This window comes from Polypterus senegalus, chromosome 2 (genome assembly GCF_016835505.1).
Source record: "Polypterus senegalus isolate Bchr_013 chromosome 2, ASM1683550v1, whole genome shotgun sequence".
NCBI classification, from domain to species: Eukaryota; Metazoa; Chordata; class Cladistia; order Polypteriformes; family Polypteridae; genus Polypterus; species Polypterus senegalus.
The window spans coordinates 50642050-50664317 of NC_053155.1; the positions used below are offsets into that span (position 1 = coordinate 50642050).

At 38.4% G+C, this 22268-nt stretch overlaps 1 protein-coding gene across 1 annotated transcript in view; it reads left to right on the forward strand.

The window, feature by feature from the left end:
- Positions 1–17214: 17214 nt before the first annotated feature.
- zgc:113337 (uncharacterized protein LOC503741 homolog) overlaps positions 17215–22268 on the forward strand; it is a 62127-nt gene continuing 57073 nt past the window's right edge. Inside the window, 1 exon segment of the mRNA XM_039743660.1 lies at positions 17215–17456. Coding sequence (XP_039599594.1) covers positions 17445–17456 — 12 coding nt within the window. The 5' untranslated portion in view covers positions 17215–17444.

Sequence of the window (22268 nt, forward strand, 5' to 3'; positions counted from 1 at the left end):
CTGCATATGTTTGTGAGGGTTGAAAGAGGTGGTTCTTTTGCAGGGGTGCCACAGAAAGAAGCTTCTCCGTCTTAAAATGCTTTCTACATTGGTTCCAGATTCTAAGTGAGTGGAGCACAATTGGGTTATTAGTGTATTGCCGATAGCGTGTGTTTATTGGAGCACAAAGCAAGGAATACAAAGAAGTACTGCAGGATTTTACTTCTATTGCGGTCCATGCCTGTGTATGTTCTTCTATTTGTGTCCAGGTTCTTATCGACTGTATATTTGCGCCCAGTAATAAAACTGGAAGTTAGGTAGAGCCATGCCGCCTTCTGCCTTTTGTCTTTGTAGGTCGCTCTTTTGATGCGTGGATGTTTAGAATTCCAAATAAATGAGGTTATTGTTGAATCTAATTGCTTAAAAAACGATTTATTAATGTATATTGGTATGTTTTGAAATAAAAAAAGGAGCTTAGGAAGAATATTCATCTTAACAGTGTTAATTCTTCCAGCTAGTGTGAGATGAAGGGTTGACCATCTATGCAAGTCTTGTTTAATTTTTTCCATGCAGGCACGAAATTTTGTTGATAAAGAGCTTTATGTTTACTTGTGATGTTTACCCCGAGGTATTTAAACTGTTCTGCAATGATAAAAGGAAGGGTGTCTAATCTAATATTATATGCTTGCGAATTCACGGAAAGAGTACACTTTTATTCAGATTAATTCTGAGACCAGAGAGCTTTTGAAATTCTGTGAGTGCTGCTAAGACTGCAGGCACAGAATTTTCTGGGTCCGATATATACAGTACCATGTCATCTGCATATAATGAGATTTTCTGTTCCAGTCCTTCTCTGCTAATCCCCTTTATCTGATCGGTATTTCGACAATGTATTGCCAGTGGTTCAATGGCAATTGCAAACAGCAGTGGTGACAAAGGGCATCCTTGTCTTGTGCCACGTTCTAGTTTAAAGTAGTCTGAGCAAATGTTATTGATGCAAACTGAAGCTTCTGGGTTAGTATACAGTAATTTAATCCATGCACAAATGTTGGGCCAAACCCAAACTTCTCCAAAATAGTAAAAAGGTATTTCCATTCAATCATGTCGAATGCTTTTTCTGCATCCAATGATAATAATATTTCTGGGGTGTTTGATTTAGTTGGTGAGTATATTACATTAAACAGGCGTCGAAGATTTGAAGATAAGTGTCGGCCCCTAATAAATCCAGTTTGGTCTTGTGATATTACTGAGGGAGCACTTTCTCCATCCTTCTAGCTATGATTTTAGAGAGTATTTTAACGTCGTTATTCAGAAGTGAAATTGGTCTGTATGATGCACATTGTAATAAGTCCTTATTTTGTTTTGGAAGACAGTGATTAGTGCTTGGCGAAAGGTTTGTGGAAGAGATTGGTTATCTCTGGCTTCTGTAAATGTTGCTAATAGGAGGGAGCTAGCTGAGCGGAGAATTTCTTGTAAAACTCTGCAGGGTAGCCATCAGGGCCTGCTGCTTTTCCACCTTGGAGTGACTTTATAGCATCCAGTAATTCTGATAATGACAGAGGTTTATCGAGCTCCTCCACACTAATAGCGTCAATTTGTGGTATCTGTAATTTATCCAGAAATGCATTAGATTGTATATTGTCTTCTTTAAACTCAGTAGTATATAGGGATTTATAGTAGTCTCTAAAAGTGTACATTATATTTTTGTGTTCGATGATTTTATCTCCATTCGTGTTAGTAATTACGAGATTGCGTTGCACATCTTGCTTGTGAATTTGTTGCGCTAAAAGCTTATTAGCTTTCTCTCCATGTTCATAATAATGATGTCTGGATTTGTAAATTAGTTGTTCGGTTTCTTTAGTTGTCAAGAGGTTTAATTCTGAATGTAGAGCCTGCCTCCTCTTATGTAGAGTCTCGCTTGGTAGTCTGGCATGTTCTTCATCTATTTTAGTAATTTCGCTTTTATCTCTGCTACTTTCTTCGCGGATTTATTTCTGTGGGAAAGATATGAGATAATCTGTCCTCTTAAGAAGGCCTTAAGAGTTTCCCAGAGTATTCCTGCAGAGATCTCAGGGGATGTATTTGTCTCTAGAAAGAATTCAATTTGTTTGGATATAAATTCAGTACAATTCTCGTCAGCTAATAGAAGCGGATTGAGACGCCATCTCTGGGGTGAGTGTATGGGGCTTAGTAATTTCAGCTCCAAGATCATCGGAGCATGGTCTGAAATAACAATAGCATCGTATTTACAAGATTTAATCTTAGGCAAGAAGTTATTATCTATAAAGAAGTAATCAATCCTTGAGTAGCAATGATGTACTGGTGAGTAGAAAGAATATGTTCTTGAATTTGGGTTTAAAAACCTCCAGGGATCTGATAAGTTGTGATCAGTTATAAACTTTGTAATTATCTTTGCGGTGTTAGTTGCCGTTCCCCCTGTGGAGGAAGTCTTATCTAAAAGTGGATTTAGAACACAATTAAAGTCCCCAGCCATTATAAGTTTATGAGTGTTCAGATTGGGAATGGATGCAAATAAATTTTGTATAAATTCCTTATCATCAACATTAGGTGCATAAACATTTATCAAAATCATTTTACAGTTAGATAAGTCTCCCATGACCATCACATATCTCCCTTCAGGATCCAATACTACATCTGATGCTACAAATGGTACTGTTCTATGTATGAGAATTCCCACCCCTCTAGTTTTCTTTATAAAACTAGAATGGAACATTTGGCCAGTCCAGTCTTTTGCAGCCGGAACTGATCCTTACTTAGTAAGTGGGTTTCCTGTAAAAATACTATTTTAGCATTTAGACCTGTTAGGTGAGAAAGTACTTTCTTTCTCTTTAATTCGTGATTCAGGCCTTTAACATTCCAGCTTACGAAGTTAACTGTCCCATCATGGAGACACTGATTCTGAGTTTTTGGTGTCATATTATAGTCTTAACTGGAAGTGAAATAGTTTAGGTCTTAATTTCCTATTCCCCCAAGAGTTGTTGCCATGCAGCTTATTATTACGTTGATAGTTATAATTATAAAGATTGAGATGATAGATTAGATATAGATCAAGCCTGCTCTCTTTCTCTTCCCCTTAACCCCCACCCTCCCTTTTTGCCTCCCCAGGTGAGGCTAAAACCCACTTCATGCAGTCCCAGTCCTCTGACATACCCAGAGACAGAGCACGTCCAAAGCACATCAAGCCCCCATGCAGTGGCTTTAAGGTTAAAAGATAGAGATATCTGTTACCAATATAGTCTTTAAAAGAGGAAAAAAAAAAAAAAAAAAAAAGAATTTTGCACTTAATATATATACATATATATATATACACATATATACATACATATATACATATATATATATACATACACATACACATATACATATAATCTTCATCAATTTTAGTGCATTAAGATGATATCCCCAGATAATAAACCCAGGTGATGGTGTTAAAGATGTGTCCAAAACAAGCATAACAAGTCTTAATGCAGTAATAGCAATAACAGCAAACCAAGGGTATGATATTGAACAGTCTCATTTAGGGTACACATGAAATAATTAGAAAAGAAAAAAGAGGAGGAAAACGTAATTAAGCACAATAAAACATAAACATTTAGCCCTAGTAATACTAAGTAATGATAAGTAATAAGTAAGTAATAATAATATAAGAATATGAGAATATATGCTGATAAAAACCCGTATTTTAAAAACAAATAGATCAGACAGTAGATTATTAATCCTAGCGTTATCATTTACCGCCATGACTCACAATTATGTATCAGAATAGTCCCGGATCAGCTTTCTTAACTCATTTTCTGCCTCCTCCTTGCTAGCGAAAACATAGAAATGACCCTGCCATTCCACTTTCAGTTTTGCGGATACAGGAGGCCGTATTTGACATTGGCTTGCGTAGCAGCTGTTTAATATTATAGAAGGCGGCGCGCTTAATAGCTGTTGCTGGAGAGAAGTCAGGGAAGACGCGAATGTGGCAATCTTCATATATAATATCTTCCCCTTTTTTTTTCCTGAGGAGTTCCATCACCTCTAACTTAAATGATAATCGTTCAAAACGAACTATAAAAGATCTTGGTCGGGTCTGACGGTGTTTGATCAGCGACGCTGTAAGCCGCTGCTATCTCAGATTCTGCTTTAAAGTCGCCCCGATTATTTTAGAAAAAGTTCAGTTGCGAATTTCACCGGGTTTAAACTTTCTCGATTCTCCGGCAGGACTTCAATTCTGACATTATACCTTCTATTCCCATCTTCTAAAGAAGCCAGTCTGTCTCCAAGTTTTTCTCCGAGTTTTTACATTCAACTGACATTTACTGCTCTTTCCTCGGCACTGGCAGCTAGATGTTCGGCTATTTCGATCCGATTCGTGAATGTCTCACTAAGATGCTCCAATCGATCAGCAAGCGTGCTCAGTTTAGTGAGTTTTTCTCAATGCGCTCTTCAATTTTACCCAGCACCTGTCGAAGTTCAAGTTGTACCTCTTGGCGCAGCCTTTCATTTGCCTGTTGGATTTCCTGTTTTAATTCCTGTTTCAGTCTCTCATGTGCCTTTGCCGTTGCTTTCTCATTAGCCTTCTCGCTTTTCTTTATATCTTGCCTGAGCTCAGCGAGCAACACTTTCAGTTCAGATAGCTGAAATGTGCCTTCTTGTACCGTAGATGAAGCAGCAGACTCTGCTGAAGCCGGTGTCCCGCTGCTCCAGTCCCGCGTATTGCGTAACTGAAGCCGCGGACCTCCCGGCCTTTTCCAGTTTCAGGTAATCCTCTCCAATCGGCGAGCTATCCACATCTGCACTCACGATCGCACCTTCGCTCCCCTTTTCGCTCTCAGCCGGCGACGATGTAGCGGACCGTGGTCCTGAGGAGTCTGTACTTTCGCCCATCTGATCCAGGTCTGTCTCTGAGAGGCCGTATCTCGAACTAGGGCTTGCTGATCGCAGCTTGGATGTAGCTTTAGTCTTCGATTCTTTCGGACCCCCCTTCTTGTTGGCCATGTTTATATGTGTTTACATATACTGTAGCGGTCCCTCTCGGGTTGAATAAATACAGGATATCTCAGAATAATAAGCAAATAATATGAAAAATAGCACCACTGCTAGCGGAGCTCCACTTCAGACGTCCATCTCTCGCATCGGACGAGACCAACTCCCCCAGTGTTGCTCTTTCTGACTGAATGCTGCTATTTGTTCGCTTTCCGACGTATTGTAAATAACATAAATTCATCTCACTGTGGTGCTTATTCCGTACGTAATACCATGTAACACATTATAATTGTCCTGCTTTTGCCACCGAAAAAAAGATGTAGAATTAGAAGGTCTACTTCAGATGCCACAACAAAGTCTATTTCAAGCCTGTCTCAAACACCACACCACACAGAATCCAGAGTTGAGGAACTTACAATAAAATGCCAATCAGAAAAATGTTTGTTCTATTTCTATGTGCTGCTTCTTTCATTTGTGAAATTCATTAGTCTTCACGCCAAGTACTCCTGCTAGTGTGTGTATATATCTATACTAATAAAAGGCAAAGCCCTCACTCACTCACTCACTCACTCACTCACTCACTCATCACTAATTCTCCAACTTCCCGTGTTGGTGGAAGGCTGAAATTTGGCAGGTTCATTCCTTACAGCTTCCTTACAAAAGTTGGGCAGGTTTTATATCGAAATTCTACGCGTAATGGTCATAACTGGAAGCAGTTTTTCTCCATTTACTGTAATGGAGATGAGCTTGAACGCCGTGGGGCGGAGTTTCGTGTGACATCATCACGCCTCCCACGTAATCACGCAGTACATAGAAAACCAGGAAGACCTCAAAAAAGCGCTGAAGAAAACATGCATTATATAATTGAGAAGGCAGCGAAACAATAAGAAGCGAGCCAGTAACATATACAACCATATTCATGAGTTCTGCTACTTCGGAAACAAAGCACGATGTTAACCTACACTTTAAATTAAGTTCATAGACAGGCTGCCGCTGGCGTTTGTAATTTAGTGCCTGCCCATATAAGGCCATCCGTCAGTGGCAATCCAATAGCAAACTCCCGCTAAATATTCACGGGTGAAGGACTGTGTTTATGGAGAGGAAGATGAGATGGTCAGGGTGGTGTTTGACACAAACTCAGCGAAACTGCGAGAGAAAGTTTTAAGTGCCAGGACTAAGGTAACATTAAATACAGCCATGGACATAGCACGAGATGGCACCAGCACAGCTGCAAACCTTCGATGCATGTACACCGAGTGGCTCACGTGAACTGACGCAGTGCACAGATAAAAAGCAACAGTTCCATAGAGCGCTGAACAAAAGCATAATTACACAATTGAAAAGGCAGCAAAAAATATGAAGCGTCTTATACATACAAGCATATTCATAAATCCAGCTACTGCGGAAACAAAGCACACGGTGGAAAAAGTCAATGTCCCACTAAAGGAAGACAGTGTAAAAAACCCGTGCATGCAGTGTGTCAGGTCTCAGATAAAGAAGAAGACGAGCTGTTTATTGATGCAGTAAGAAACGAATCGATGAATGAAACCTGTCATCTTTACAACGATTGACAAACACGGAATGTAACTTGAACACAACACATCCTACAAATACGAACCTGATTGAAAGAAATAATGATAATCAAATCCTTGATGACAGCAACACTCAGTAAAACTCACAAAACAATTACTGTATATTGACAGTCATGTTACGTTATTTTTAAAATGTTCCCTTTTCTTTTCTAGCTTTTTTAACACACTACTTCTCATGCGATACGCTGGTATATATATATGTATATATATATATCCCGATCTACATACTCGAATAATGGATACTTTATTCGCCATCAATGATTGTTTTGGTAAAGCCATACTCAGTGTATTCATTAGATGAACAGTAAAAAAGTAAGAGCGAGGGGAGGATGACTTATTGAGGCATGCAGGCTGTAGTGCGCGTCAACTCTATCTGAATTGCGCGATCACATTTGGAAAAATATATCTTTTCAAGTTCTATTTAGTCCATATGTGTCAAACTCAAGGGCCGGGCCACATCCGCCCGGCGTAATTATATCCGCCCGAGATCATTTTATATTAAACTGTATTATTGTTATTAATGGCCCGGGTATATGAAACGCTGGTAACACAGTAAACTACAGATCCCATAATTCAGCGCTTCAGCTGCCTTGCCAACACTTACGCGTTAATCAAGTCTAGCTTATGATGCTGCAAGTTATTGCGAAGCTAGCTCACACGATGCTGAAGAGAAAAGTTGATTCTGAAAATAGAGCCTTTAAAAACCGATGGGAGGCTGAGTATATGTTTACTGAACCCGTGTGTCTCATTTGTGGAGCTAATGTGGCTGTAATTACAGAATTTAATCTAAGACGGCACTATGAGATAAAACATCAGGGTAACCTGAATGCAATGTAGAAGATACAGAAAGCAGAAGAATTAAATAAGAATCTGACACTTCAGCGGACGTTTTTACCCGTGCACAATCACAAAGTGATTTCAATTGAGGCTGCTTTTATGGGAGACACAAATGCACTAGTGCAACTTGCCCCACTTTCCCTGTTGCCAAGTAATGTTAAACCAAGTCGTCACTACGGTGTTCCCAAATACGCACTTTGCTGATAAACTGAGCGCACTGAGTTTGCACGGCGCTTTGGTGACGTTGAAGAACAAAAAAAGTCCGTCTACATGCAGCTCGAACCTTGTGCATCTTTGGTAGCACATATCTGTGTGAGAAGCTCTTCTCAGTGATAAAGACTAACAAAATAGCACACAGGAGTCGCCTCACTGATGAGCACCTGCAATCCATCCTGAGAATCTCCACAACACAGAACCTCACAGCAAACAGAAACGAACCTGTGGCCAAAAAAAGATGCCAGGCGTCCAGCTCTAAAATGAAATATGAGCAAAGACAACTGAATGATTTGATTTGTTATTGCTTAAAGGAACACATTTTATTTATATTTCCAGGTTTTGTTATGCAGCATGTTCATATTTGAATTTGTATAATTTTGACAGGATATATTTTTATGGAGAGCAAAATCTTTTGGGATATTTAAAATCTAAGTTTATTTTTTATAAAATATAAAATTACATAAGAGTAAAGAAATTTTAATGTTTGTTCTTTCAATGTTTACTTTATTTCTAACTTGTATAATTTAGACAGGATATATTTTTATGGAGAGCAAAATATTATAAGTTGTTTAAGGTTTGAGTTGATTTATTCAGGAATAATATTCCTGTCTGTTTTTACCATTCCTACCAAAGATATTTCTGTCGACTAAATAAAAATTCCTTCTATTTAAAATTTAAATAGAACTTGAACAAATACGATAGTTCATAATATCCACACAGACTTGCACGTAAGAGCGGGAGTTATCCGTTTTAACAAACAGCATATTGCACTGATACTGAAATAGCTGTGTGTGTATATATGTAGATATGTATGTATATGTATATATATGTTTATATATGTGTGTGTGTATGTATATATATATATGTATTTGTGTGTATATATGTGTGTGTATGTATGTAAATATATATATATATATTTATATTTATATATATATATATATATATGACAGCAACACTCATCACTCACAACAGTGACAAAACAATTACATTGACAATCATGTTACGTTATTTTCAAAATGTTTCCTTTTCTTTTCATTGCTTCTTTAACACACTACTTCTCCGCTGCGAAGTGCGGATATTTTGCTAGTATACTAATAAAAGGCAAAGCCCTCACTCTCTCACTCACTCACTCACTCACTCACTCACTCACTCACTCACTCACTCACTGACTCATCACTAATTCTCCAACTTCTCGTGTAGGTAGAAGGCTGAAATTTGGCAGGCTCATTCCTTACAGCTTACTTACAAAAGTTGGGCAGGTTTCATTTCGAAATTCTACGCCTAATGGTCATAACTGGAAGGTATTTTTCTCCATTAACTGTAATAGAGGTGAGCTGGAAAGACGTGGGGGGCGGAGTTTCGTGTGACATCATCACGCCTCCACGTAATCACGTGAACTGACTGTCAACGCAGTGCGTAGAAAACCAGGAAGACCTCCAAAAAGCGCTTAAGAAAACATGCATTATATAATTGAGAAGGCAGCGAAAAACAATAAGAAGCGGCGAAAGTGACATATACTACCATATTCATGAGTGCTGCTACCTCGAATGAAAGCACGGTGTAAACCTAAACTTTAAATTAAGTTCATAGACAGGCTACCACTGGCGTTTCACATGCCCACAGGTAATGCGGGATACAAGTTTAATGAGAGGACGCAGGATATAAAAGAGTTTTGATCACTTTGTAACTAAGTTAAAATTGTAGGTGAAGGGGTGTGCTTATGCAAATTCCGAGAGACTGTGTTTGTGGGAGATTGACAGTTAATGCGGGTGGGGGAGTCACGACATCATCTCCCCTCCCATTCATCTCATTTCGCTCTGAGCTGAGCTCATGTTAACGCCGTCTTCCAAAGCAACTTCGTCAGACTGCCACCAAATACTCACAGAAAAATCCACAAGTTAATACACACGCTCTCTCTAGAGTTTCTCCACACTGAATCCTCCAGGCACTACTTACAAAAGGTTACATTGACAATCGTGTTACGTTATTTTTAAAATCTTTCCTTTTCTTAGCACAAGCACAGCTGAGAAGCTTCGATGCATGTGCTCCATAACGCGTTAAAAAATAATGCATTTAATCACACTTTGCATTACAAGCAAAGGGAGCTTTGTCAATGCATGATTTCCTGGTACACCGATTACATTGATCAGCGCATCCCGATTCATTTTACCCTCACACCACCTTAGTTTGAGAAGAAGTATGAAAAAATATGAGGTTAACACTGAAAAACAGATCACCAATTAAAGCTTTATGAATAATCGATTCGACATCAATAATTGTTTTGGTAAAGCCATCCTCCTTCCATTTTATAATTTTTCCGCCACTAGCCATTATTAAATGAACGGTAAAAAGTAAGAGCAAAGCGAGGGTGACTTATTTAGGCAGGCATATATATGACAGCAACACTCATGACAATGTCAATCATGTTACGTTATTATTAAAATGTTTCCTTTTCTTTTTCATTACTTCTTTAACACACTACTTCTCCGCTGAGGTGCGGTATTTTGCTATATATATATGAATGACCTCCAAAGAGCGCTGAGACTTTTGATATCATGAACGTGTCTGCAAAACCTGGGGTCTCCTGCCCAGCAAAAGTCGAGCAGCCAGCGCGCGTGCATAGCTGTGCCGGCCTTTGAGACGCTGACTGCGCTTCTGCCTTAAGTCAAAGTGAGCACTTTTAATTTTTTTCATCCTCCCCCTGCGCTATAGCCCAGACAAGTGCAAACATGGGACCCCTTTTCTACACCACGGAAAAATAATATTAAGGCGATTCACACTTTCTTTTGCACGTATACGATTATGAAGTCATCACCTCGGATTATGAAGACACGCACACGAGTGGAGGACTGACAGTGCCATCACAGCCGATTAATGGCGGGGACGTCTCACCAGTCTACACAAGACCCACCGCGACTGTCCCCAAAAGGCGATCATAACGTCAGCGAACACATCTCTCTATACTATATAAAAGAAAAGGCAACTTTCCTTTCTTTACACCTTTTTCCTTTTATCCCAAACCAAAGCCTTTCTCTCTTAACACTGCAGAGGACACAAAACTAATTTTCTTTAAATGCCGGTAAGGCACATTACCAGAGGCACAAATTTGAACGTTCACATAGAAAATGTAATTTCAATGTACCTGTACTTCTTAAAACGTTAATGTTTTACTGTTTAATAACTTATAGACTATAATTTATTATTTTTCCCTTGCACTCAGTGACCAAACCTATACACACACATATAGACACATACAAACATACACACAAGTATATGTATGTGTATATATATACACACACATACATACATACACACATATATATAATTTGTGTGTGTGTATGTATGTATGTTTGTGTATATATGATGTAGATAGGTATGTATGTGTATATATATATATATATATATGTATATGTAGATATGTATATAGATATGAAGATATGTATGTATGTTATGTATGTATGTATGTATGTATGTATGTGTGTGTGTGTGTGCGTGTGTATATATATGACAGCAGCAATCCAAGCTGTGAGAAAACAGTAAAAAGGAGGCGTGTCAGATGTTGTGGTACATTTTCTGATGCAGCTAGACGGAAACAACTTCGTGACGCTGCCGCCAAATACACAAAACAATTACTTTGACAATCATGTTACATTATTTTTAAAATGTTTCCTTTTCTTTTTCATAACTTCTTTAACACATGACATTGCTGCGAAGCGTGGGTATTTTGCTATATATATATATCACAGCGACAATCATAACAGTGACAAAACAATTACATTGACAATCATGTTACGTTATTTTCAAAATGTTTCCTTTTCTTTCTCTTTCCTTCTTTAACACACTACTTCTCCGCTGCCAAGCGGGTATATATTATATATATATATAGATAGATAGATAGTTATATATATATATAGATAGATATGAGAACAACACTCATATCAATGACAAAACAATTACATCAACAACCATGTTACGTTATTTTTTAAATTTTTCCTTTTCTTTTTCGTACCTTCTTTAACACACTACTTCTCCACTGCGAAACACGGGTATTCTTATTCTGCTAGTATATATATATATAGAGGGGACTGGGCAGTCTAATGGTCTGGAATCCCTACAGATTTTATTTTTTTCTCCAGCTGTCTGGAGTTTTTTTTCTGTTTTTTCTGTCCACCCTGGCCATTGGACCTCACTCTTATTCTATGTTAATTAATGTTGACTTATTTTATTTTCTTACTGTGTCTTTTATTTTTCTATTCTTCATAATGTAAAGCACTTTGAGCTACTTCTTGTATGAAAATGTGGTATATAAATAAATGTTGTTGTTGTGTATATATATATATATACAGTAATCCCTCCTCGATCGCGGGGGTTGCGTTCCAGAACCCCTGCGATAGATGAAAATCCACGAAGTAGAAACCATATATTTGTATAGTTATTTTTATATATTTTAAGCCCTTATAAACTCTCCCACACTGTTAACGTTATTAGAGCCCTCTAGACATGAAATAACACCCTTTAGTCAAAAGTTTAAACTGTGCTCCATGACAAGACAGAGATGACAGTTCTTTCTCACAATTAAAAGAATACAAATAGATCATCTTCTCTTCAAAGGAGTGTCTGCCTCAGGAGCAGAGAATTTCAGAGAGAGAGAGCGAGCTCTCGCAAAGAAAAGCAAATAATCAAAAAATCAATACGTGTGCTTTTAAGTTTGCCGAAGCTCCGCAATAAAGCTGCATTTTTTAGAGGAGCGTCAGTATCTTCTAAGCAAACCACCCCTCTGCTTACATCTCCTCCGTCAGGCGCAGAGAACGTCAGAGATAGCGAGGTTAAAGCAAACAATCAAAAAATTAATACGTGTGCTTTTGTGCTTTTAAGTATGCCGAAGCACCGCAATAAAGCGGCATTTTTTAGAGGAGCGTCAGTATCTTTTAAGCAAACAGCCTCTGTGCAAACAGCACCTCTGCTCTCACTCTCTCCGTCAGGCGCAGAGAATGTCAGAGAGGGTGAGAGAGAGGCAGAGACAAGCAAACAATCAAGCAGTCAAAAGAATAATCAAGCATATCTTATAGCATTGAGGAGTTTTAGTTAATATGTAATACATGCTCTGATTGGGTAGCTTCTAAGCCATCCGCCAATAGCGTCCCTTGTATGAAATCAACTGGGCAAATAAACTGAGGAAGCATGTGCCATAAATTAAAAGACCTATTGTCCGCAGAAATCCGCGAACCAGCGACAAATCCGTGAAATATATTTAGATATGCTTACATTTAAAATCCACGATAGAGTGAAGCCACGAAAGTCAAAGCGCGATATAGCGAGGGATTACTGTATATATATATATATACTGTATATATACTGTACTAGCCGTGTTTCGTGGCTCCGCCCGTGTAGAAGTGTAACAGGACAGCCAGGAGAAGGAGTGCCCTTCCCGTCACACTTCCCCCTCCCCTCGGCCTGCAGCCTCTGTCTCAGATTAGCACAAACATATTGCTCCTGCAAGCGAACTATGATTTTTAGCGAGATGACAAAATCAACCAGAATGTTTATGCAAATTGTAGAAAAAGCCCAATTTAAATCCGTTAAGTAGTTCTCTCATTCGCTAGCTAGGCAGATGTAAGATACACCCCGAGGCTGCCACATGAGTGAGGAGGGCCCGCAGCGTCGCTCTCAGAGAGGGTGAAACAATTTGTGGAGCAATGTCATATGCCGTGAGTCATTACTTGTTAGCTCCTTAATGACTCGGAAAAAATCTGTCATCTCTCATTCGATTGTACCTGCATGAATTTAACACTGTAAGAATTTGTGCAGCAATCCCTTTCTTCCTACAGTGAAACTACTAAAATAAAATGAAGTCCATAAGAGGGAAAAATAAACACTGCAAAACACAGAAGCTCATCTGTGCTTTTTTTAAAAAAACAACCAATTGGTGAGTATCAACTTTAGAATTTCACCTCCAAAACTTCTTTCACGGAGTTATCTTTATAGGTGGTTGATGAATCTGAATTAAAAATAATAATAAAAGCAATACAGTTCAAGTGGGAACTTGCATGTTTATGTATGGAACTCTAAGATGGAAAACAATTTAACTGAAATTTTTATAATGCAATGCAATGATTTCTTTCAGATAATCCCATAAAAACGGTATACACCGCTATCTACCATAGGGGAGACTGGGGACGGTTGCAACACTTTTTGCATTCCTCTCATTTATTCAGAAACTGTTTGGACTACACCAGCCAAATTTGTATACTATAAACTTACATCTGTCTGCTAATTACCCATAGTACTTGTAGTTAATTATATTTTACATATCCTGCACAATATTGATTTGAACTGAAGAAGTCAGATGTGTGGGCGCACGGTGGCGCAGTGGTAGCGCTGCTGCCTCGCAGTTAGGAGACCCGGGTTCGCTTCCCGGGTCCTCCCTGCGTAGAGTTTGCATGTTCTCCCGTGTCTGCGTGGGTTTCCTCCGGGCACTCCGGTTTCCTCCCACAATCCAAAGACATGCAGGTTAGGTGGATTGGCGATTCTACATTGGCCCTAGTGTGTGCTTGGTGTGTGGGTGTGTTTGTGTGTGTCCTGCGGTGGGTTGGCACCCTGCCCAGGATTGGTTCCTGCCTTGTGCCCTGTGTTGGCTGGGATTGGCTCCAGCAGACCCCCGTGACCCTGTATTCGGATTCAGCGGGTTAGAAAATGGATGGATGGATGGAAGTCAGATGTTGGGGACGGTTGCAACACATATAAGGGACGGTTGCAACATGTTAAACATATATTAAATTTCAATAATTAACCTTTGCTTTTTCTCTGAACTTGCATAGTACTGTGTAAATCTACAATTATACAATAATATTAAAGTAGATTAAATGCCTGGGATATCATAAATTGTCATTGTCATCCCTGGGTGGGTCTTCATCCAAGAATCACAGGCTGAGTTGACAACCCTTTTTGATGGCCTACTGTATATACACTCCTGTCAAGTGGCTGTAATTTGTGAGAGCAGTGTGGGCGGAAGGATAGCAAAACAATTCCATGGCTGCGGCAGAATTTGATGCCTTCTATTGACAGGTGGGATGGGTGATTGTCAAGAATTAATAGAACTCGGGGAGTCTGAGGAACTCTTTGTGTGTAGCTGAAAGTGTTTCAAGTAAACAAGAAAGTCAGCCTCTTGCATCCACCCTGATGCGTTGGCTGTCCCAGTACAGCCAGGTGGGCCATCCTGAACAAAATTAGATTTGTAATGCACACGTGGGAAAATGAACATTGGGGGTATGGAGTTACCAAGTGCATTGATTGTACAAGCTAGTGTGACAAGTGTGCCTCTTTCTGCTGAGGTAGCTGCACCAACTTGCCTGTCACCACGTCTTGCCACAACCCTGTCGGGAGTTTGAACAGTTGTTATCCCAGTTTCATCCATGTTCCATATGTTTTGTGACTGAAACTTGTGTTTGTCCAAAACCTGGCTTAAATTGTTAAAAAAAATTGTTAACATTTGTTTCATTTAAACTGGTTGCCCTCGAAAGGCTTGTGGCTTGAGGACGTATTATTGAGAGAGCTGGGTGCCGTTTTAAAAAACCATTAAACCAGTAAACACCAGCCATACAGGCCTCATTCCACTGTGAGGGAAAGTTGCACTTATAGTGAGAGGCGAGTTGAAATGCAAGCCTACGAACCTGAAATAAAATGTTATAAAATGTAAATAGTTTTTATTATCTTTCACTTTTTACCGATATTACCCTAACCCTCTCACCCTCTTACTCTCTTTATACATTTCTGTTAATTTCTCTTCCCTCTTTAGGACTTAACCCATAATATAAGTCTGCTGCCCTTTGTAAATACTGTTTTAGACGCCTCTCTTGGTCTTCTGAGAACACTCTTCTGATGGTCCAGTACCCTGCACGTGGTAACTTATCTGATCCCTCACTTGCAAGCTTCTCTCTTTTCTTATGGAATCGAAATAAGGTGGTATGACAGATGGAAAAGTCCTTGGTGACTGCCCTGACTGTCCTGCCCTCATTCCTAATTACGTTTGAAGCTTGTTCCAAAATTTCTGTTTGTTAGTAACTCTCTTCCTCACTCTTGGCATACTGGAAAAAACAGAGTATTATTTCTATTTTTAGATCCATAAACTACAGTTAAGCTGTATAGCAGTATACTTCGGACTTAAACTGAAAAAAATGTCCAGATTCTGAACTAAAAATGTTAACAAATAATGATATGTAGTCTATTTCAATATGGCTGGTTGGCTTGGGGACGGTTGCACCAAGTTGTTGCAACTGTCCCTGACCTGCCAGCCATGACAGAACACCATGTGCTAGCTATTCAAATAGTCAGGGAAACATGCTAACAATACTTTTTAAAAGTCAGCACCACAATGATTTGAACTAGGTATGTTTTGATTAATTAAAATAAAAGCTATGGACAGCAAGTCAAAAAAACAACTTGCAAAAAAAATTACTTTCATACCTTCAAAACGGTTATTTTTCAATAAATGCAGCAGCAGATGATGAAAGTGTATAGTTTCTCTCTGGTGGAGATAGGGCCTAACTGAGCATGTGCAGTATGAGTATCATCACTAGTCTAGCGTGTTTCTAATTGGAGAAATAAGACTTGTTGCAACCGTCCCTTGTTGCAACCGTCTCCAGTCTCCCCTACATGCTCTTTATGTCTTCCGCATGAATAAAACTGTCATCGCTTTGTTTTTTGTTGTTTTATAGTGCCCTGCGAGGAAAGAAAACACGCCAGACAACGGTATCTTAATGCAGGCAAAAACTACTGGAAGTTTATTGAACTTGCTTTAACTCTATACAGCTGTTGCCTATTCCCTCATCACCCCGCCTCCTCCCACAATGCAGTGCGTGTGAATTGTGTTTTTACCGACACAGCGCTTCCAGCTGCTACATGTATATACATTTTTAAAGCTGTTTAGCTTCTTTTGTCCATGAGGTGTCAGCAAAGGACAACAGAACGATGTCACTTCAGGGCATGCAGTAGTTCGGTGTTGTACGCAGCAAATCATCGGATTATTATTCAGATAATCACATTAACGTACGTCATTTTTAATAAAAGTGCACAAAAAAATCCGATTTATATTTCAACATGTTCGCTGAATTATAATGTCTTATAATTTGAAATATGTAAACAACTCTTTTGAATCCAGATGAAACACCACATCTAAAATTATTTTTATTTGACGCTCGCTCTGTAAGGTTGTAACAAAAATAGCGGATTTAAAATATGGGTTGATTGACAAATAAACAATTGTTCTACTGATTTTAACATTGCATAATAAGATCAAAATGCCTTGGTGTTCATAGGGAATCTGACAAAAGCTCGGAGCGCTATAACAGGTTCACTGATAAAACACAGTTATCACTTTACTAATGACACAATGGATATATAGTACGTCATGATAAGGTTTGTTTAAATACACTGTAAAACAAAGCAGTGCTAAGGTGATTAACACAAATGGAATATAACAATATCAATTCGTCCATTAGCATTATCGTTGAACTTGTTCCAGTGTCAATTCAGTTTAATGTATTTTAGCCTGGTGGGCTTTCTGCGGGTTCGTTCTCTCAGTAAATGCATGGATATCATAGTGACAGTCCCCACCATCGCTTGTGTCTCACTGTGGGAGTGGCAGTCTGGCACAGTGGCTCTGCAAGTGGATGATATTGGATTCCTGCGTGTCTTGGTACGGAAAGGGGCGGAGCTCCAACAACCTCTCAAGTACTCCGCAAGCATGGAGCGCGCTTACGAGTGACATTCGTTTACAGTCTTTGAATTCTGCGCATTTTCACTGAGCGAAAGAGGAACAGACAGGAGATCATGTGTACAAAGGTATGAAGCGTTGACAGTTGCTATCATAATTTGCTCAAGTCCGTTATAAGCAGACAGAAATGTTGCTGAACTTGGTCTACTTCGTTCATTCCAGTGAGCATCTCTGGACTACAACATAATAGCGATCTATCTGAATTGATCTAAAGAAGGAAAATAAAGTAATGTAATGCATTATTAACAAACCTAGATAAAATGGGACAGGGAAAATTGATGTACAATTGATTATGATGTGTGCTGTTTACAAATGACGAGATTTACTCGATCGTTACGCAAATACGTAATATCTGAAGTATGAAAACCACACAGTATATATATATATATATATATATATATATATATATATATATATATATATATATATATATATAATAGTTAATTCAGTTCCAGAATCTTTACCAAACGCTTCCTTGTGTTAGCATTCCTCGATGTAAAACTATAGTCGCTAGGCTATATTTGTGTTAGATCGTTGTATGAAATTATTTTGTCTCTCTCTGTGTATTTGGAATAGTTGTAATATTTATTGCTGAAATTCGCTTTTTAATGCCATCATCAGAACCATCTACTGTATTTCCATGCAATCTACGTCTGTACTGTATTGGGAATGCAGAAATGCTTCCAAACCTCAGACGCATTATGAATAAAGCCAGAAACGTGAAGAAATTTCATGCTTACCTCTCAAGATTTGTGTCTAGACACTTTAATTGAAGGGATTGAACTTGCACTGGCACGAAAACCGTCTACATCAGTTCTGAACACAGACGTCGGTCCACATTATAGGTGATACGCTGACAGTTCACACTGCGCCGACACCCCGTAACTTACCGCTGTCTTTGTTGTTGTGAAGCAGGAAGCTTCGGAAAAGGATTTAATCATATCCGTCAATGCGAAATGAGAACATTTAAAGTTACACGGGGAAGTCTATCTTGCTGAGGGGTTTATTTTTGGAAAACGGATATTTAAAAACTGCATGAATAATCAATAAATCATAGCATCACATTATAGGAATATTTATTATCCAGTGTGTCCATGCACAGTGAGCCACAATTTATTTGTCACAGAGAAAATCCAGTCATATTCATTTTCTACACATGATCAAAGATTGGATGTTATCTTAAAAATTATTTAATTCTTTAAAAAATATTTTTCAAAGTGATTGTATTGATTGATTATTGCAAATAATAGAATTTGGTACATGTTTCACATAGACAGCTGCATAAAGATAGAGGTAATGCTTTGAAATTAAGTGACCTGAACAATAGCAAATTACAGCAATAATAATAATAATAATAATAATAATATAATTAATACATTGTTTTCCTCGCTTATCCACTTACGTTTAATTCAATTCAGTTCATTTTTAACGATAAACAGTTGTTATTCTAAATACAAGGCAAGAGTAAAATCTGCTTATTCACATCAGTAATAGAAAATAAATATAAGAATAAGAAAACACACTTTAGAATTAAATTATATATTTTCAGTAGGTAGTGACTATGCGCAGTGGTGGCGCCACACCAGGTCCAGCAAAGTCCCAGGACCCGGTAAAATTCTAGGGACCTGTTAAAGGGCCTGGTAAAAAATTTGGTGACTAAGTGAAAAGTTTGATAAGACTTCTTCTTAGTGTTCTTTTACTGTCATAGTATCACTTTTGTATATTTGTTAAAATATTAAAAAAAAAAACGGTTAACAATATACCGCATATACGTATTTACTACGAGCTGCAGCTCCTTGCTCGATCACTGAGTAGCCCAGCAATAGCCAAGAGGCTGGCATGAAGTCATCGAGTGCTACTATCAGTTTATCACAGACGTGATAGAATACACACTGGTAGCCCGACAGAACCAGCCGTGCGCCTGCGTCATTCCAGCATTGGCCTCGTGCATCGTGCTACCTGCACACAACACGTGCTGCTGGAATTTTACACGCGCTCAACTGCTAGTATATTTCTAAATTGCAATTTGTAGCGTTTTTGCGTGTGCTGAAATGTCGCACTGTCAGAAACCGTTAAGTCCGTGGTTGACAATGGGAAAACGCGATTGGTAAACGCAAGAACAGCGAGAAAGCGGCAATGCCGGAGAAGTTGGTAATGCCACAAGTAGGCCTACGTTAGCAGCTGAAATGTTTCCGTGATATCGTTCAGCAAACTTACGTTGATCAAAACACATCTGCGATCAACAGTGACAGACGTGCGCTTCTCGGATATTGCAGTAATTTCCATGCACGCTGAGACGACCAAGAAATTAGATTTAGATTAGACAAATTGATTCAAATATTTCCTGATTGTCAGATTATGCTAAAATGAACATACACTTGCGGACTACTAGACTAGAATGAAAAGTAAAGAATGTTTTGATATTGTTAACTTGCCGTACTGTTCTGCTGAAACAGCAAACTATACATACTGTTTCAGTTTTTGCATTTATTACTTTGTTCAATGTTTGCTTCATTGCTTGGGACCTGCAGAGGACCTGTTGGTTTGAAGTGACTGGCACCACCACTGATTATGCCGTCCTTTAGTTGGTCTGTACCTTGCAGATCCCCTTTAATAAAAGGATGCGTCTGTCAGTGCGTCTGTCCGGTTGCTGTGTCTCTGTAATTTCAAAACATGGCACATCACAAACATTTTTAGTAATTAAATGCATTGCATCTATCATTCCAATAGATGGTACTTCTTTTACAAATCCCATACCGATTGGCACATAACAGAGACATAAGCATTGTATGGTGCACTGCAAACATCAACACTGAGGTTTAAGCTGATTACTTAAATTTCCACCTATGAGGGATAAAGTCTCATTAGCCAAGTAATCATCCATCCTTTCTTATTATGAACCCACCTCTTCAAGTCAAAGTCTAGGGAAAAATGTTAATTTTTTTATTGCTTCATCTAGAAGGTTCCATCAGTAGGCAATTTAATGGGCAAATAAGACCACAGTACAACGGCAAATGTACAAAATGATAAAGCAATTCTAAAAAAAATGGCAGTACTGGCAGATACCAGCAGGAGCTTAGAATTATCATCAAATTTTAAAAGAAGTAATATAAAAATCAAAGTACAATTAATATGCTTAATAGTAATAAGCCAAGTAACACACAGTATAAATTATATGTACATGTTTTAAACCTGTTTTCAATTATTTCAGTAGTACTGTATGTCAAGGCGATGCCATGTCAGTTAACAGACTATTTAAATTCTAAAACAAAAGGAAGAACATTTTTACTATTTAAAAATATTTACATAGTGTATTTTAACTATTTAAAAATGGGAGATGCAAAAGTGAAGCAGAGTTGTGAGGAACCCCATTGAACAGTGGTGGACTATCTGGTATTATTAACTGGCACCCTTAGGACTAATGAGACAAATAACCAAATGAGTCAAAGAGAAATGTTCTTGCAAGCAAATGTCGCCCATTAACTATTTAAAGTTGCCAAAAGACATGTTTATAGATTATTTCCAACAGGAGAACGCCCAGGCTCCTGTTTGTGGCCAAGCGGTGGAAGAGAGGTAGAAAAAGGTTTTAGAGGGCCTCCGCCCTTCTTCTTGTCCGTGCTTGCTTTGCCTTCACCAGCGAGGTTACCCACAGCAGAACATGCAGAAGGTACGGTACGTCTGACAGTCTGAAGTCATATTTTAGCTTGAGAGTCTAAACTGGGGGTGTACTGCATTAAAGCCCACCAAACCAGTTTCCTATCAAAGATAATATTCATTCTGTTTATTAGCACACGCATAACATCCCCTTAGGCACTAGATGATTCAGTCAAATGATTAACTGTCATTATGCAATGGAAAAAAGAATACAGGGCCTAAGATACAGTAAGTTTCTCTATCAGTGTGTCATTTCCAGCGTTTTCCCTATCAGTGTGTCATTTCCAGTGTAGTTTGATTTATGAAACCTTCCCTAAGCCAAGCGTTTTTTTTTTTCCATAAAATCCATCATTATGTCAGAATGTCTGATATCTTATATAAACTAAATCATAATGTTAAAAATAGTTCAAGCTGCTGGACCTTTGAGTACCAGAACAATCCTCTTATGTGTGTCAGTGATAAATGGATAGAGACAAAAAGATCACTAACGTTTAGTCTCTATTTATCTTAATTATTTTTTAACAATTTTTTAGTGCCTAGTCTCACCACATTTCATAAAAGGAATTGCCCTGTAGAATTCAATGGTCTTCAATGAAATCGACACAGTGACAGTTACAATTTTTAATTTCAAAATGATTAATATTACTAGTCATTATTTGTAAATAATATAATTTTGACATTGCGTGAAATGCCATTCCTTTAAAGTTATCCCCATTTCTGTTTGTTTGATGCTGCTTTGATTTAAACAACCACAACTTTATCATATTTTACTTAATAAGCACATTCTTCTTATTAGTATAAGACACAAATTTTTAATTATTTTGGGATATACTTGTGAATATTTTTCTTTATGTGAATAAATAAGAACACAGTCTTTATTAAAAACCAGTAATGGCGCACTGCCACGCAGTGAATACACTTGACGTGAGCATTCCTAGTTTTCATACTCGTTTTCTCTGTACGTTTATCATTCTTTTGCTCAGAGGTTGATGCGCTTGCTGGTTCCTGAGCAGCTCTTCTTTTTTCCACCCTAGCGTCCCGCTTCTTCTCTTCTTTCGTCAGCATCTTTTCGCGTTAAAAATGATTAAGTCAGCGTTTGTGTTGCAATTACTTAGTACGTTTTCTTTAATTTTTGACTTAAGCTGGCACTTAAGTCTTCAATCTGCCTCAAGAATGATTTAAGATATGAAGAGGGAGGGGAAGTGACGGCAAACGTGGTAGGGATG